We start from the raw sequence: 19,232 nt of genomic DNA on the forward strand, positions 1-19,232 counted from the left end.
CCCCTGACGTGTTCCTCGATGTAATAAAAAGGATTTTGACTTTTCTTGATTTGTGAGTACGGACGAGGTTGGGTGAGCATATAATGTTTTAATCCATGACACAAAACGACTACCAAACCCACATTCCTCCATAACTTTCACCATATAGGGCCACTCCACCTGATCAAAAGCCTTTTCTGCATCTAAGCACAAAGCAGCCACTTTAGAGCCTTTTTTATATTTATGGTATATTATGTTTATTAATCTTCTAACATTAAAAAATGAAAATCTATAAGGGAACAAAACCAGTTTGATCCATATGTATAATGGAGGAAATGTATTTATTTAACCTATTAGCTAATAATTTTGTAAAAATTTTCATGTCAGAATTTAGTAATGCAATAGGGCGATAAGATGAGGGCTCAGTCTTAATATTAGTGAGATATTAGCATCGTATAATGTGTCAGGGAATTTTTGAGTTTCAAGAGAATGAGTGAACATCCTCAGTAAAAGGGGAGCCAGCTTTCCAGAATATTGTTTATATAATTCAATGCCGAAACCGTCTGGCCCCGCCACCTTGCCGTTAGGGAAAGATTTTATAGAATCAACAATCTCTGAAATAGTAATTTCAGAGTTTAAAGCCTCACGAGCAACATCACTTAATTTAGGAAGATTCAAGTGTCCTAGCCAATTAGAAATGTCCCCTTTTGCTTTTGACGTATATAAATGTTCATAATATTCTCTAAAGCGATCATTTATACTTTTAGGATCCACAAGCATGTCTCCTGCTTTTGATTTGATTTTGTGTATGACTTTATTTGCTTGTAAACCCCTCAGCTGTCACGCCAGCAATTTATGGGGCTTATCCCCCAACTCAAAATATTTTTGTCTTATCCTCAACAATTGATCCCATACCTGTCCTGATATAATAGTATTGTATTCATATTTTAATTTAAGAATATTCTGCAAAGTGGAGGGGCTAGAGGAGATTCTATAGGAGGGTTCCAATTGAGATAATTCCTCTTCTATTTCTATTACTATGGACTTCAACCGAAAACGGGATGTAAATACAGGTATGTGCGCTGGCTGAAATAACATCACTTTTATTAATATCTTTCACATCTACTGCAGTCAGACTCACCGTGTTCACTCTGAAGGAATCACTCACATGACCTGTGCACTTGTAATGACACATCAAGGATGTTAAGAGGCTAAAAGCAGGTTTAAAACTTGCCCCATTGAAGTCAACAGGGTGCAAATTTTAAAAAGAGGATAACACGGTGTAGGCAACACCGATTTTTGTCGTTGTTCTCTGTATTGACAGCACTCCAAATGTACAAAAAATGAGCTCTATGTTAAAATTGACCGGAGTTCTCCTTTAAACTATTGGCTTCAATGACCTCTATATGTTTTAACACGTTGAAGACCTTTCTCAAACATATTCTCAAATCCATATTTCATTTCTGGAAACTCAGCTAAATGAGCAAGCACTGTTACTGCATTCAGAAATCAAATACAGCCATTAAAGAATACACGAAAATAACATTTCAGTAATCACACTGGTAACATCTATAACAAAGTAAAATCTCCAGAGAAGTCATTCAGCTCATTTGATATTTAGAAGGAAACATATTGATTAATACCTTGATTATAATCACTCTTTACATATACATTGAAGCAGCAGTGCATTCCAGAATCCACTCCTTCAGTGTAATAATAAGATATAGTCCATACAGAAATGATTTTGATAATCTGTGTGGAAGATCTTGACTGGCCTGCACAAAACCCAGACCTGAACACATTCAGGATCATTTAAAACACACCAACTGACAGTCAAGCCCCCTTACCCAACATCACATGCAAGATGCAACATGCTAAGATGCCCTGGAGGTTATTATGGTCTGGACGGGTAACATGTGGAAACCTCATGTAGTGTCAGCTTTAGGCCACTGGGGGCGCAATGTGTTGTGGTGGCAAGCAGGGGAAAAAAATCGTGTCAGATTTGTCTTCTCACTGACAACACAAACACGTACATAGACTACGAAAACTAACTGTTTTTAAATTTAACACCTCTAGTGTGGAGAATAAAAAAGTCTGAGGTCAGTAATATTTCATAATGCATTCAATCAAAAGTGTAAATAAGTTCAAATAATTTACAAATAATTTCTATTTCAAAGATATGCTGTTCAAGCTTTCTATTTAAAAAAGAATCCCGGGAAATATATCACAGTTATATAATGATTTCTGAAGGATCACGTGACACTGAAGACTGGAGTAATGATGCTGAAAATTCAGCTTTGATCACAGGAATACATTACATATATTGAAATAGAAAGGAAATACTCCTTTTTTTCTCATGTCCATCAAACTTATTTTTTAATTACCCATTTCATTCTTGACCATTCCCACATGGCTGTTCATTATGTATAACCCCATTTCCAAAAAAGTTGGGAAATCAAGAATCTGTGATTTGTTCATTCTTTAAACTTTATTTAACTGACAAAAGTACAGAGAAAAGATTTCCAATGTTTTCACTGACCAACTTGAGTGTATTTTGTAACTATAAACAGATTTTTGATTTTGAAAAGGTTATAGAATATACAAGTTAAACTCCTTTGATACAGTTCATTGTAAGTAGGTGAACTGGTAATAGTTGAGGTTGTCGTGATGGAGAGTTAAATGAGTCTTTGCAAGCACAGATGTGGCATGGATCATCAATTTGTGCCAAATTCAAAAATCCTCTCTCCACTATAACTTGTGATAGCCATCGAGCCCCTCGTTATCGCCCTACGCTCCAGAGCTCAGGTCACTGGCATAATCCGTGCAGGTTTCCCTAAATGCAGACAATCTTTTACTTTTATACTTCAATTCCTCAAACCCTTTCAATTCTACAATCCTTTAGTTGTTTCACTGGATACAAAGTGCACTTTTATGAAAGTGAGTTGTTCCCATTGAATGCTTCTTTCCCTCAGATGTCATAATCAAACTTTCCATTCAAGGTTAGCAATGGTTTTAATTAGTCCAGGACAGGTGAACTATAAACATCCTGACTTGTTTAAAGCCAACATTAGCCATTCTGTTAATTAAGTCTCTATTCATATCTTGGAGATGTCTCCCTCTCTCTTTAATAGGAAGGGTGAATGTTATCAAAATGAACGTTCTTCCTAAATTTCTGTGCCTTACTATCCCAAAATCTTTTTTTAATCGCTTTGCAGCAGAATATTTATTTTTTATATAGAATAAGTTGAAATGAACTAGTCAAATCATCTCATGAAACCAAAGTTCCCTACCATATTTTTAAACTTATTACAGAGCAGCAAACACAAGAAATATGCTATTGTGGGAACAGCATGACTTGCAACTTCAGAAATTCCAGTGGGTTCTGATGGAAGCTCTTGCTCACCTGCAACTTAACATCCTCGTGCGCCCACTCCCTTCAAGCACACCACTTTAGTTGAAAACCTTGCTGTTAAACATTCTCTAAAGATCTGGTCTCCGTTTCATCTCGCAGTAGGCCTTTGTTTTACAGCACCTGTTTTTGCATCAGATTTCCTTTTTGCTGCTGGGGACTTCAAAATTTGGAGGGATCATGGCTTAGTTACAGTTGGCCAATATAGATAATACTTTTGCATCCTTTATTCAACTTCAAGAGAAATTTGATTTACCCAGCTCTCACTTATTTAGACATTTTCAGATACAGAACTTAATTCATAAGCAGTTTCCTAATTTCCCCTCAAAATATTCTTGAGGATATATTAGCACATTACTAATCCTATCTAAATCTATACTATTAATACAAATCAAACCCCCTCAATGGCTCAGTTGAGGATGCTTTGTGAGGAGGAGCTAAACTACAGTACTTGAGGAAAATGTTTGGGACTCAGTCCTTGCCTGAACACATTCATCTTCAATTCAGGGTAGTGCACAGAACTCACTGGTCCATAACTAAACTTAACAAAATATTTCCAGATTTTGCCTTCATCGTGCAACTGAACCAGCAACTTCACTGCACTTTTTTTGGCCGTGCCCAAAATTGTACTTCTTGGGGAGTGTTCAGGTGTTTTAACTTCTCTTTACCAATGGACCCAAACCCATAGACTCATTCTCATGAACTGGAAGTCAGCGGTTCCCCCTACCTATTGGCTATCGCCAATGGGATTTTGACTTTCAACATGCTTTTAAAATGGAAAAGTTTGCAGTGAGACAGAAGCATAATCTCTTTTTGAGAGTTTGGTGCCATTTCCTGAAATACTAACTCAACTTATAATATAGAAAACAAGACACATAATGACTTCACGTTCTTGTCCTCATGTCTGGGTGGTTGATAAAAGTGAGATTTAAAAACACCTTGAATGAGTCTGAAACAAGTTGCATAGCTTATTTAGAGATCCACTTCTTTATTATTTATAACTTTACATTTTACCAACAAAACCAAAGCATTTTTTCTCTAAATAGGGAGGAAAACATTTACATGTATGCATTTAGCTTTTATCCAAAGCAACTAACAAAAGAACAAAGCATTCATCAAAGAGCCAACAATCGTTGTAGTACACAATGGCAGTTTTATTAGATAACTAGATTAGGAAACCAGCAAAAGAAGAGAAGAAATGCATATTTTGCTACCATACAGTACATCAAAGTAAATCTAGCCACCAAATAAAAGAACAGCTCTTGGTCACAAAGCATGTCTGATGAACCCCGGTCTGGAGAAGAAGTACTTCACATCAGTGAGGAGCTTCTCGCCATTACTTGCTTCATCTGATCAGGAAATTCCATTTGTAGGATAATAAAACCCATGGAAATGTATAGCTTGAATGAATGGGAACCAAACAGACATATCTTCTATTTGAATCACATCTGCAAAGTCTATGAGGTGTGTTTTTTCACACTGGTCATCGCCCATGCAGTCCATACTGTTCCTGCTCCCTTAACCAGACTGTGTTTTAGGGCATGTACGTGATTTCTGGTGTGTGTGTGTGTATATATATATATATATATATCTCAGCAAATACTTGCCTTCATGTAATGATCTAATGTAGTCATCTCACCATCTCTTATGTTGTTCTCTGCTTATGTTTCAACTTCAGGTGCTCCTGGTTTATTCTTGTAATGACATTATTTAAATAAGCAGGATTCAGAGGAAAATATCCAGGGTTCCTACACATATTGACTAACACATTTACATTACTTTTCCAATTAAAAGTGTGTGTGCATATATATATGTATATATATATATACACACACACAGTACAGAAATATATATATTTAGTACGTACTACAGAGATTTTGTTAATTTCCTTGCTTCATGTTTTAACTCGCTTATTGATTTACAACAATGGCACAGCCATAGACATTTAACCTTAGTTCAAAACATTATCCAATTTATGGGTGCTTTAAAAGTAAATATTTCCATTATTATTATTATACTACACTTATGTGAAACATCTACCAAATCATTTGACGTTCATCAAGCGAGAACCACCACTTACCTGGAGAGTTCCCAGTGAGAGTTTTCCTAACGGATTCAGATTCCAGGAGACACAGACACCAAGATGATTACATGTGCAAATGGATGGAGGAAGAAACAGAGACAACAGAGGGACATACCAAGAAAGGTTAACATGAATGTGATTACATTATAATGTTAGAAGGGACATCTACCCCTGGTTTCACAGACAATGCTTAAACTAGTCCCAGACTAAACTGCATTTTTGAGCTGTTTTAACTGAAAGCAACTTGCACCGATACATCTTAAACTAAGTCAGTGCCATAGTTTTGTCTCAAGATGCAGACCACCATGTTATTTCCTAAGGCACACTTATAAAGGCTACTGAAATGTCCTAACCGAACTGACCTAATCCTGGCTTAATCTAAGCCCTGTGAAAACAGGCCCTAACTACAAACTAAGATTTTACCTATAACATCAAGAGAAAATAAGCAGGCACTGTCCTGTGTGAACTTCTCTCTCTAGTCTAGTGGAGTAAAGGTCTTGATGTGTGTGGATCATCTCATACAGTTTGTGATGGAAATTTTGATGGAGAAAAATGTCAAATTTTCTCTTGGTGAAAGTGTCTTTGGGTTTATGGGCGATGGGAAATCTTATGATCATTTTGTTATTTTGCTCAGTTCCTATTTCGTCCTATTTAAATCTTAAATGTTGAAATGTAGCTCTATGGAGGTAAAAAAAAAAATGAAAAAAATAAACAACAACAGCCATATAAGTAAATGGAACAATGCTATAACTAAACCTCTCTTATGATTAAGCAGTCTATAGACATTTAATGATTAACGATGGGAAATGATCTTCCGAGATGAGTTTAACCAATCAAATTTAAGATGTTTTTTTTTTTGTTCGCATTTTTCTGTTCAAGTCGCTTTGTTTCCATGACTCAGCAGACTCTCGATAGTTTCTCCAATAAAGTATGATTTATCGTTTAAAGGTATTTACAATCTTTATGGTGGAACGCAAATAATAGAAGCTCAACAAGTTTGAAACATCAACAATGAGTGAAACCAATCACTGGTAGTTTTTAGCACAAAATTAAAAACTACCCCCGGTGGAACCGTTTGGAATTCACTGATCTATAGCATTAGAAATCATTGGCATAATTAAGAGGCTACTTTTCTAACAGACCCCGATTGCATTCAAATACTTTTTTTAAATATAATTTCCTTGAGCTGATTTGTGGAACGCATTTAATCCTTGTAAAATGTGTTAAATGGAGCGGACGCTTCCTGACAGCTAAATTTACTAAAATAAAATAAATAATTCAAGGGAAGTTATAGATAGATTTCTTTATATTTTAAAACCCATGTGTATGACACAAAGCAAAGTTTATTTCTAATCAAAAGACAACAGTAAGGTTATGTGATTAAATTGTCTTGTCTTTATTTGTCATTAAACTAAATGTATAAAACAGAACAAGTAAAAACTCAAGTCTAACATTCTTTCAAAATATTTTTGTAATATGCATGTATAGAAAAGAAATGCTTTCATTCTACATAAGCTGTATAACAATCAATTTTGAAGTGACAAAAAACAAAAAAACAACAACAGACATGGCACTGTACAAGTTGAACAAAACAAATGACCGCTTCAGGAATTTCATCATCTCAAACTGACGGGTCAGATGTCTCTGTCTTATTCGTCTCACGCTCCCATTTCTCCAGAAAAGCCTGAAGGTTGAGATTGAAGATATCAATGCCCTTCCCAGAGAGGTGAACCCCATCTGGTCTGTAGTGTCCCAAATAGGGCTGTATGTTGCTATGGCTCAAAGCAGTGCCACTCAGTCCCGGCATCATTTCTTGTATGCTGTCATTAATGGCCATGCGAATGATGTCCATTTCTTTGCTATCTTCTGTACCCCTCCAGGACTGTCGTGAAAGGATGCTGGACCACACTAGCAGGCACTGGGGGAATATGCTCTTCAGTGAGGTCATATCTTTCTTCACAGTCGAAATAAAGGCTTCTGGAGCAGTTGTGGTAATGTCATTTCCACCCAAGTGGATTATAAGCACATCAGGTTTGGGCCAGTTGTCTTTGAGCTGGAGCAGCAAAGGTACAAGCTGTTGCCACGTCATGCCCTGCATGCCCTTCCAGTAAACGCGCACACAGTTCGGGTGCATGCCCAACTGCACTCCAAACTCTGGGGAAGTGGCCCTCTTCTCAGCCCAAAACACAAGAGAGTGGCCACATATCCACACATTCTTTATCTCACTGGGGGTAATTTTACCTGTAAATATGTTACAATATAGGGTGTACATTAACCTCAACAGGCTTGACCAAGTGAACATTTCTTTTTTTTTTTTAAATGGTGGTCCATAATCTAACATCATTTCAAGACCTACCAAGTGATATTTATAGCAGAAGACCTGTTCCTAATCCTATCTAATCTCCATCTAATTTGGGAAAATGAGTAGACAAATGATAAAAGATTTAAGGTACAATTTCTCTCATCTACCATCTGATCTGCATCTACTGCGAGAACACGTGTCTACACTGGAAGCGACTGGCGTTGAGTCGGTACTAGAAGCATTGAAGCTAATGTCCCAACTACGCCCTAAATCATGGGTAAATCCTAATTTATTTTCAACAAAAATCCAGTGATGTAAAAAGTGACTTAGCATGAGCTATTTAAGAATAGCATTTATGCTACTTTTGATACAACTGCATTTCCATATGGAAATAAATCACCAAACCACAGCTTTGAAGTAAAGGTGCGGTTGCAAATTCGCAGCTCACGCAGAAATCACTTCAAAACTCAAGAAGCTTTCTGTTGGTCAATGTGGCGAATTTGCGTGACCAACTGAACACTTTGTGAAATTTGAGGAAATATTTCACCCTGACCTGATCACGTGTATTCCTATTGAAATGACTGGATTTCGATGGCAAATATTCTCAGGGCAATGGTAAATGCGCTGCAAAGCATTTAGACATTTTATGATTTTAAATATGAAAAATAGTGTAAGAAACGGATCTAAAAAGTGAAAAAAAGAAGAGAGAAACCAAACTTTTTGTCAACAGAAAGTGCATCCCAACATGCTGTAACGGAGACTTCCGGTGTAGACAGCGCCACTGAATATATTGCAAACAATCTACTTCTAATACGCACATCCAGTGTAGACAGTGTTTCCAGCTTGCTGTCTGAAAAAATCTAATACTTTTAAACATAAAATCAGCATTTAAAAAACTATTACCAATGTTTTCACAATTTAATCAAGATTCTAATTTCAAGGTCGGCTATTAAATAAATAACCCATTAATCTCCACCATGGATTGTGGAAGCAGGGGTCTGCTTGAAGTCTGGTACAAATTTGGCTTTTAAATAAATGTTTATATGACAAATAAAGCATCTAATATATCTGACATTAAACACTCAAATTAGCAGTATTTGTAATATTAAAAGGTATGTCAACAAATATCAATACTAAGTAAACCGTCATTGGTTAATTTAGCCCACGCTGATTTAAGAACCACCAATCAGCGTCTGTGTTTTGTCCAGAATGCTTCAAGCCATTATATAGTGTGAATGATAATGAGAGACATCATCCACTTTATGATTAAGAATAAGACACTAACAACTCTGCTAACCCCTGACTTTTGATGATACAGTTCATCTATTTGCATTCCCCCCCTTTTGATACATTCCATGATCCATGATCTCCACACTGCAAAATAATGTTTTCTGATCGCATGACAAAGGACTAGGTTAGGACTAAGTAAGCTACACCATAATCTCATATTGTCCCTGTTATGACCTAAGAACTACCTGAACTTTCTTGGGAATGAAAGTACTGGTCTGGATGACTAAGGTTCTTGCAAGACAAAAGAATAATAATAATTTAAAAAAGACTATGCAGGTAATTACATCTGAAGCTCAATAAATAAAGTAGTCAATAAATGCCTGAACCTAAAGACTCTGGAAATACTAATACCTGTAGACGAATTCCGATTTTGTCCACGTGCTCGCTGGGCTTCCATTTGCTGCTCTTTCTTCAGCTTCATTCTCTGGTTAAACTGTTCAAGCTGCCCAGAGTACAATTATATAAGAACAAAACACTCTCACTGACAAAATTGTGCTAAAACAATCAGTAGATTTATCACAGGTTCCAAATGTTACAAGCTGAAGACAATTAGCTCAATGCAACATTGTCCTTAAATAGCTTCCAATATTTGCCATATCACAGAATTACAAAGTATGACATGAGTATAAATTAAGTATAACATGTATATTATGGATCACCCAACAGAGGATTCCACATGTGAGAAGTTTGAAGAAAGATGTCATACCCGTTTCTTCTGCTTAGCCTTGATGTCGTCTTCTGTTATGGTAGCAACTTGTTTATTCTTGGCTTCCTCCGATGTACTTTTTGCTTGATTGTCTTCTGTAGGCTGTATGCTAACAAGTGCGCTGACAGGCCCCGCTTTAACGGTTGGAACTGTTTGGATTGTTGGGACTGTTTCTATTGTTTTGAGGCACCTAACAGGCTTTGTTGGGATTTGAATAGCCGCTTGGCTATTGTAGGAAGCGTCCATTGAGGAGAGGTGGAGAGGGTTGTGAGTAGGTGGAGGACCATAAGGATATGGCATGGAGTGAGTAGGCGGCACACAATATGGATTGGCCATTTGTGCAGTGTACGAACTATAAGAAGCCATCATATGTGGAGCCATTGCTTGGAGACCACTAGCATAACCTAAATTAGGGGATGGAGGCACAGTGGCATAAGGGTACATACCAGGAGCCACACCCCAAAACTGTTGGTCACTGCTTTGGTATTGGGAATACTGGGAAGCGGAATAGGTGGGAACATTGGGATTTTGGGCATACTGGGAACTATCAGGTTGAACTGTGGTTAAACCGGTCACTGGTTGGAACGAAACTTGAGAAACAGCGGACTGCTCAGATGAAGTTTCGTACGGTTCTTGCTTGTCTGTTGTTGGTTTCAAATTAACTACGGTTCTCTTAATGCTAGTTAGGTCTACATCTTCCCCTTTGTGCTGGTCTTTGTATTTTACAGTGTCCTTATAGCTCATGTAAACCTTACGGTTCGAGGACTGAGCTGGGGAAACAGATCGGACACCTTCAGAGTCTGAGGAATCTGCCCTACTACTACTACCCCTTTGCTTAGATTGGCTCACTGATCGCTCCCTTTTTTGATCAAAGGAGTGAGATGCAGCACTGTAAGGTTTTCTCATTTTGCCATACAACCGCTCCTGTGTCCTGTCTGCTAATTTGCTAACCTCTGCTGTGTCTAGATGAAGTCCTATTGTCTGCAGAAGACTCTGAATTTTTTCAAAGTTCTCTGACTTTCTGTCTTTATCTTCATTGCTTTCTTCGGACTGCTGACGAGCTAAGCTTTTGTCAAAATTACTATCAGGCGTCTCTCTGTCCTCTACGCAAGAAAGCAGGACATTTTGATTGACTTTCTGGTATTCAACAGACTGACTACGCTCCCTATACCGACTGTGATCATCAGTGTAATGTTCGTGCTGTGTTGCATACGGATCAGTGCCCTCTTCATACTGATTCCATTGCTCAGAAAACTGATTTGGATCTTTATGCATGCTCCAATTTTCTGAAACCATCGGATGCTCATATGGACTTTTCTTTTCTGATTTTGCAGTAGGATCTACACCATACTTCATTCCAACAAGTTGAGAAAAGCCACTACCATCCTGAACAGCTCTTTCATGAGGCAAAAGGTCATCTTTCCTAGGGTCATTCAAACGGGTTTCAATCTTCATAGGGTTTTTACCTCGTTCTTGGCCAGAATGTTTACCCATAACGGAAGGCTGATCGCTGTCTTCATCTTCCTTAAAAGGATCATATATCTCATCCATGAAGGGTATGTTTCTATCTAAATGTGGTTGAGGGGGTTTCTGTGTATTCATTGAAGTCAGATCCTTTCTTGCCTCTTGAAACAATGAGTTAACAACACTGGTGTCAGCCTTGTTGAGAGCACTAAGGAAGCGTTCCATTTGAGTTGTTAGATTGCGCTTTTGACCTGATGGTGAAGACTGACTTGTTGAAGGGTTACTGCTATGAGGATGGTCAGGAGGCTGGTGAGATGTTGCCCTCTGTTGGTCATCATGAGAATTGTTACCTTTGGACACGTTGGAAGATTTCTGGTCATGCAAAGACCTTGAACTGGAGGCTTGCGTGAGTGGCTGTGGGACTGCTAGCTTGTTAAAAGGAGGCGATTCACTGACTTGTGTGGCTGCTGAAGACTCGTTTATGATCTGCTTGAAAAAGCCAAAAGTACCAGGATGAATGGGCTGTGGATTTGAGGGCCTGTTGAATGGCGAAGCTGCTGTCGTCTGAGAAAGCATCTTTGTAAAAGTAGAATCATCCTGACATGGTTGACCATATTCATCAACTGAGGTTGCATCACTCTGCAAAGATACAAATAAAACAATAATAATTGTTTCACAAATTACACTGTAGTATCAGGTAGCTTTTCCTTAAAACATTGTGCTCATTTTGGCTTCCAATAGCGCTTTTCCACCATTGAGCCAAAGGGTTACTGTTGATGAATCACACCAGTTTCCATTGTGGAGTACGTGGCCTGTCGTGGTTTTGCACATCACTAATGCTTTTCCACCAACACTGTTTTCCTGTAAAGAGTGCAGTTGGCTAAAGGTGTGGAAATGCTGCTGGTACCCAACTCATCATGCTCAGAACTGTTCAGCCAGATGGTGGAAAAGCGCTTCATAAGTATTTTTCATAGCACTGCTGGGACATCCAGCTAAAACCAGCTTCAGATGGTAGTTGGTTTGATATGGTTTCTAGATGGTCAAAACCAGTCATTTTATGATCAATCAGATGGGACTGTAAAATGGTCACAACATAAAATACCATCTTGGCCAAAATCAGGCCTGATAGACCACCATAGCTGGTGGGGCGCATAACAACCAGTAAATACTCAGCTACAACTGTTTTAAAAAACCTTCACCATCGTAAGCTGTTTTTTCCACCAAGGAGGGCTAATCTTTATATATCCTTTACAAAGAACAAACCTGAGAGCTGAGAATCTCTGAGCGTTTCTTCAAAATTGACTTTTTCGGTTGAACATCAGGTTTCATTTCAGAGCTCCACAAGTTCCCTTTAGACATTACAAATGTGTCATCTGTGTGTGATTCAAACTCATATTCTGCTTCCATTTCAGGCACTTCCCGACCAACCTTGACCTTCTGTTCCAAGGCATATATCGCTCTTTTGCGTGCTATTGACTCACTGAGTTCATCCAATTGCTTCTTTTTTCTCACCAATTCTGGATCCTCAACCTGAGGTAAAGATATCTTCTCAGGCCACGCACTGGTCAAAGTCCTCTCAGAATTACTTTTAAATGTAGAGCAGCCAGGTGTATTTGAGCCAAAAGCACTAGTCTGTTGATGGTATCCCATTTGCATCTCTTGACTCTCACTCTTTAAAAATGGAGCAGTAGTTTCCTTGCTTGCAGAAGCCTTAAAGAATAAGAGACAGTGAGATATGCAATAGAAAATAAGATACAAAACGAAAGCCAGGAGCCCAAGTAAAAACAAACCTGAGATTGATGATCAGACTGAGGTTCAGACTGTTTCTTCAAGATGGACTTCACTGGTTTTAGGTCAGGCATCCACACGTTTTCACGATGCACATGTTGATAATCAAATGTTGTAACTCCAGTTTTTCCATCTATCTCAAGCTCAGGTTCAATTTTTTTTGCATTTTGCTCCATAGCAACAATAGCTTTCTTACGTGCAATCATTTCGTTGAGTTCCATTAGCTCTCTCTTTTTTCTCAATAATTCATCATCTACATTATTAGGGCTTTTAGCTCTGTTTTTGTTGCTTGAATCCTTACTACTGGTTTGTTTTGCATAGCGATCGTATCTGTCGGCAGGGCTGCGGCTTCTCTTCCTGGAACTTTGAGTGCCTCTTTCTCTTTCTCTGCTTCTGCTGCGACTGCAACTCCGTCGGCGCTCTTTGCTACGACTACGTTTGTGTCTGTATCGACTGTCCCTCCTTTCATGGCTGGAACTTCGGTATCTGTTGTAGTAGCTCCTGCTTCGGTCTCGGCTCCGGCTTCTGCTGCGACTACATCTGCGTCTGCCACTTTCTCTGCTTCTGCTCCTGCTTCGACTATACCTACGTCGACTATTTTCCCTGCTTCTGCTCCGCACTCTATCAACTTTAGCTGTGGTTCTCTCTTGTTTAATTTCACTTTCCTTCTTCAGATCTTTTACAGATGACAAAGATGGTGGTGCCTTGTCTTTTCCCTTGTTTGGCTTGCTAAAGATCAAGAAATTGTCAACACACATCGCATTAAAATGTATTAAATGTTACAACAATGTTTAAAAAAAAAAAAAACCCGTGAAAAGTGGAAGATCTACAATGGAAAACCTTAAATATACATACTATATGAATAAGTAGCAAAATTAATTTGAATAATTATTACTATACACAATAATAATTACAATACACAAGTATTCAAAACGAGTATGATTTTTTGCAATGACAAGCCTTTGAATCAAATGTTTATAACATTTTTTCATTGGAAAGACTCACTAAGATGTAAACTACATATACATAAGTAACTATTATTATCATTATGTGAAATATCTATATTATCACATTTGATGTCCGTTCCATGCGCTTGACAACACATTCAATTTTAGCTAATTTTTTTTAAACTAATTAATTATTTTCTGTTAGACATGCTGTATTTTGTATTCAAGAAAGCAAACAAATGAAGATAAAAGACTTCTTTTTTGGAGCACATTTTTTTGCATTGTGACCAAACATTTCACTTCCACCCATCTATGACAAAAAGGAGATTAACAGTAAAGCCGCGTTTCCACCGCAGGAACTTTCCCCAGGAACTAGGAACTTTGGGCTGGTACTCGATGTGTTTACACCGCAGGAACCAGGGTCTAAATGAAGTTCCGGGTAAATATTTCCCCCTCCGATAGTCCCTGCTCACGAGGTAGTACTTTTTCAAAGTTCAGGAACTTTCAGGGGTGGGACTTGTGCGCTGCACAAGCTGATTGGTTGTGTTCACGCCGCATTTTGGTTGGATGACTCCACGCAGCATTTTCTTTATTTTTAACCTCCCTTTTAAAAAGTGGCTTCATGCAGTAAAGTTGTCTGTCTGCAAATATGGAATTTAATAAAAAAAACTGGGGGACTGGCGACGAGTTTCAGGCTTTATTATTTGGGTATTTGTGGAAGAGGAAACTTTCTGCGCGTTCGTCACAGCCATCTCACGGCCAATGTCCGCAATAGCTGATAACATACAATTTTATATCTAACGTTAGCATTACGAGCTCTGAACACGCTTTATCAGTGCTCGTCTCTTTTCTGCCACAGCTTTTAATATTAAGTCATTATGTTTACACATTGTCATCTATTGCAAGGCAAACCATGTTACAAATTTACTATAACAGGATTGAAATAGCGCTTTGAGGTTGGTAACAAACAACTATTTACAAGACTGTCACTATTTATGATTGATAGACGGGGTTCAGGCTTTTTTTAAGCGTATTTGCGCGAAAGGAAATTTTTGCGCGTTCGTCCCAGTCATCTCACAACATACCTTGTCTAATTTTATACGCATACGAGCTTTCTGAACACGCTTTAGTATCAGTGCTCGTCTATTTTGTTATGTTAATTACCTCGTTAGTAAACCAATAACTGCAGCACAGTTTGAATCTCCTCCATACTTATAAATGTGGCGCTCAAAACTGATTACTGTCCGTCGCAGACTGGGAGGAGCAGTTGCGCGCAGTTTACCTTCCCGGTACTTTAGACCGCGGTGTAAACGCAGAAAGCAACCGGTCTGGGGCAAAAAAGGTTCCTGGGAAAAAAGTTCCTGGGACAAATTGTTCCGGGTAATTTCGGTGGAAAAGCGGCTTTAGTCTGACAGTAAAACAGTAAATGTCATTACGTTCCAATGAAGTACTACTTCAGAACATTTACACACTAATGGGCTAAACCGACCTACTTACTCATGATTTACTTACTCTACATCCATTGATTCACTGCTTTTGTCCTCTGTTTTGACCTCTTCCTTGATATATTCTTTTGGATCCTTCAGCAATTTGATGGTCATTTTCTTCTGCAGGCAGCCAAGCAAATGCGGTAGAACTCACATTTAGGGATCAACTAAACCACGTAAAATTACTTAACTGATAAACTCTTTATTGTATAAACAAGGGGTTGCACTGACTAGTCGATTAGGTCTGATACAAGTAGCATGCATATGGATCTTTGCCAACTAAAAGTGGATCTATCACTTGAGTTTAGCTTATTTCATACATGGTGACAGCAAGAGGAATATTCCCCTTTCCTCAAACTTTGTCCCAGTGTTGTTGCATATCATTCATGTGGTACAGTAACCTGTCACGGACAGATATATTCAGAATCAAGCAAAAGATGAAAACACTGAACCCTGATCATTCATAAAGCACCAAAGAACCAAACATATGAAATGGTCTTTGTTCATTTAAAAGCCCAAATTCTTGCAAACACTGACACTGAAGTAGGGCTGGGTATCGTTCAAAATCTTTCAATCCGGTGCCATTTTCGATACCTCAGTTTCGATACCGGTTCCTAACGATACTTTTTTCGATACCAATTTTATGAAATCCATTTTAACAAGATTACATAACACATTACCTCAGAAAATTTTGGTTTTATTTTTTCAGTTTGACTCATGCTCCTTAGCCAGTGCACAAAAGGAACAAAAAAAGCACAAAGGAACAAAACATGTTTTATAAAGAGCTCATGCTCACCAAAGCTGATTTTTTTTTTTATATAAAAAATACAGTAAAACTTTTAATATTGTGAAATAGTATTACAATTTTAAATCTTATTTGAATATATTTCAAAATGTAATTTATTCCTGTGATGTCAAAGCTGAATTTTCAAAATCATTACTTCAGTGTCACATGATCCTTCAGAAATATGAAAACAGTTTGCTGCTTAATATTTTGGAAACTATGATACATTTTTTTCATGATTCTTTGATGAATAAAAATGTCAAAAGAACAGCATTTATTTAAAAACTAAATATTTTGTAACATTACACATGTTTTAATGTCACTTTTGATAACTTTAATGCATCCTTACTAAAAAAAAAATTCTGACTAACAAACACATTTTTGAACGGCTGTGTACACTCAGTAGGTCATTATTGCAATATAAACACTGTCAGAGTGATCAACAAGGTATCTCTTCATTTACCAGTCGAAGGCGAAGCAACTTTCTGCTATTATGTTTACTCCGTGGCCGTGCACCGTCAAGGTCTTCATCATATCTGTCGTGGTACCGGTCTTTGCAGCAATTGTTTTACCGCAAATACTGCATCGCGCGCTGTTGGCATCGAGCCTGGAGAAATGTACCCACACTTTTGATCGACTTTTCCACATATTTAAGGTATTATGTGTGTGTGCTCGCATCTCATTGAGTATGTGCGCGAGTTTTGTGTGTGTGCTCGCGTCTCGTATGCGCGTGGAGAGTTTGTGCGTGCGTGCGTGCGTGCGCGCGCGTCTCATATGAGTGCTTCTCGTGTGTGTAGAGTTAAGCCCAATTTATACTTCTGCGTCGAACTTACGCCGTAGCTACGTCGTAGGCGGTGTGTAGCACGCGTACCCTTCGGCGTACCCTGACGTGCACCTCTCCAAAAATGTAACAACGCGTCAACTCTACGCGGACGCAAGCGCTGTGATTGGTCTGCTAGGACCGCTCCCTCGGGTTTCACATGCTCCCTCTGCGCGCGTCAACGCGGACAACGACGCAGAAGTATAAATGAAAACCAACGCGTTGCCTACAGCATAGAGGCTCCGGCGTAGGTCCGACGCAGAAGTATAAATCAGCCTTTACGCAAACTCTACACATGTATGTGCGTGAGCGACTTTATGTGTGTCGTTGTGCATTTCATATGTATTTGTTTGAGCACTGACGTTGACGAGTTAACCCCTTAGGTATCGAAATCTGGTACCAAACAATATGTCATTTTTCGATACTCGATAGTATCGAGGCAATTTGATCGGTACCTAAAAAGTATCGAAACTCGGTACCCAGCCCTACACTGAAGTTAATCAAATGTTACACAGAGGCTAATAGACTAAGCAAGAGGATCCACTGATGCTGCACAGTGTATTGGGATTCATTAGGTATTGACCCACTATCAAATTTTTTGGATGACTAGTAAATCGAGTAGTCGTGCAAGCCCTAGTATATAAATCTTACAACAAAAAAACTGATGTACTGCACCTTCTCTTTTACTCCAAAGGCCTCTAATTTTGGTGCTGATGTGAAGACGCTTTCATTCAGCCTTCTGATTCTAACAGCGTGATTTCCCCCTTCAGCTGCTTCATTCTTCAAATAGTATAGTAATTACATCAAAAAGCTGGATTGACAGATCAGTATCCAAAATATATCCTTTACTTTTCCAGCAAAAACCAGAACTACAGTAACAAAATACTGGGCAGGAAAAAATTTAGCAGTTACAAAAGGTTATGAACAAAATTTGATACTGTAGTAACAAGGTAATAATGTAATGCAACAGAGATCGTGATGTTTCATCGGCTGAGAACTTACCGGTACTAACGTAAATTCAACCTTCTCAGCCAAAGTGAGTTTGGTGTCCTCCATAACCTCACTTATGTCAAAAAATAGCTGCGGGTCCTGTTGTGTCTTGATGTACCCAAAATTATTATCCATCTTGACAACAAGCCCCTATTAGATGGAAGCATGGCATAATCAAAAATAAAGATCATATTTTAAAGATTAGCACTGGCAAAACACAGCACCTGTTCCTCACTGGTTCTGGTTCTTCTGCAAATGCTAAAATGTAGGGATGCACCAAAATTAAAAAACAAAAATGCCATAAACCTGCCATTTTTGGTTTTCTGGTGAAAAAGGGCCAAAATATTCGCCAAAAATATGAACACTAGGGCTGCACGATATTGGAAAAAAAATTACATTGCAATATTTTTCTCCCAACGATATATATTGCGATATTGCGTGCCATCAATCCAGGCTAAAGTCAATAATTAATAATTTAATAATAATAATTAGCCTACCATTCCATGATATTAATAATTTCACTAAGTAAGCTTCATTACAAGTGACAAAAAGGCCACTTAATATTTTATTCCAAAATTAGAACATATTTCTGTCAGAATTCGAAAAAAATATTTCTGTCAAAAAATCGTATTCTCTCTCTGTGTCTCTATGTTTTCGGTGCTGATGCAGTGACGCGTTCATGTAAACGGCACTTAAAAGCTGTCACAAAGAACCAGCAAAAGTAATGATTATGAATATGTAAAATATTACAATGAGACATTTGAATTGTTTATTAATAAACAAGTGTTTTCTGTAAAGATGAAGTTGACGATCTTCATCTTCGCAGTAGTGATCGCGTGGGAGAGAAATGCACTTTTCATATGGATTACATAGTTTTATTTTGTTTTGAATGGTTCTGTTTAAAAGTAGTGATTTCTGTAGATAATAGATATATTTATATATATTTTTTAGGTGTGTGAGGCGAGTAGGCTACCTTATACGCTGAGTTTCGGTTCACGGATTCAGGCGCTGGCGCCTCCATGTCGTGATTATGTCTGCTATATTTACTTTTTATTTATTAAATCCAGGAAATTTGATAATGAAACACTGATTAAAATTAAGATACAATTAATACAAAACGAAATTCGCTTTAAAGAAAGGCTTTGTGCTTTCTGTTTGAGGTCTCTGTGAAAGTTTTAAAGCA

General features: G+C 38.0%; 1 protein-coding gene across 2 annotated transcripts in view; it reads right to left on the reverse strand.

The window, feature by feature from the left end:
* Positions 1-6,338: 6,338 nt before the first annotated feature.
* Positions 6,339-19,232, reverse strand: part of LOC307149573 (uncharacterized protein) — a 38,238-nt gene continuing 25,344 nt past the window's right edge. For both annotated transcript variants that reach the window (XM_079855947.1, XM_079855946.1), the window contains exons 12-19: positions 18,062-18,199; positions 17,735-17,839; positions 15,481-15,575; positions 13,024-13,750; positions 12,497-12,943; positions 9,770-11,872; positions 9,415-9,505; positions 6,339-7,712 (exon numbers count right to left, since the gene is read on the reverse strand). In XM_079855947.1, coding sequence (XP_079712073.1) covers positions 7,093-7,712; positions 9,415-9,505; positions 9,770-11,872; positions 12,497-12,943; positions 13,024-13,750; positions 15,481-15,575; positions 17,735-17,839; positions 18,062-18,199 — 4,326 coding nt within the window. In that variant the 3' untranslated portion in view covers positions 6,339-7,092. The remainder of the gene's footprint in view (positions 7,713-9,414; positions 9,506-9,769; positions 11,873-12,496; positions 12,944-13,023; positions 13,751-15,480; positions 15,576-17,734; positions 17,840-18,061; positions 18,200-19,232) is intronic.

Source organism: Squalius cephalus, assembly GCF_949319135.1.
Source record: "Squalius cephalus genome assembly, chromosome: 21".
In the NCBI taxonomy this organism is placed as follows: domain Eukaryota; kingdom Metazoa; phylum Chordata; class Actinopteri; order Cypriniformes; family Leuciscidae; genus Squalius; species Squalius cephalus.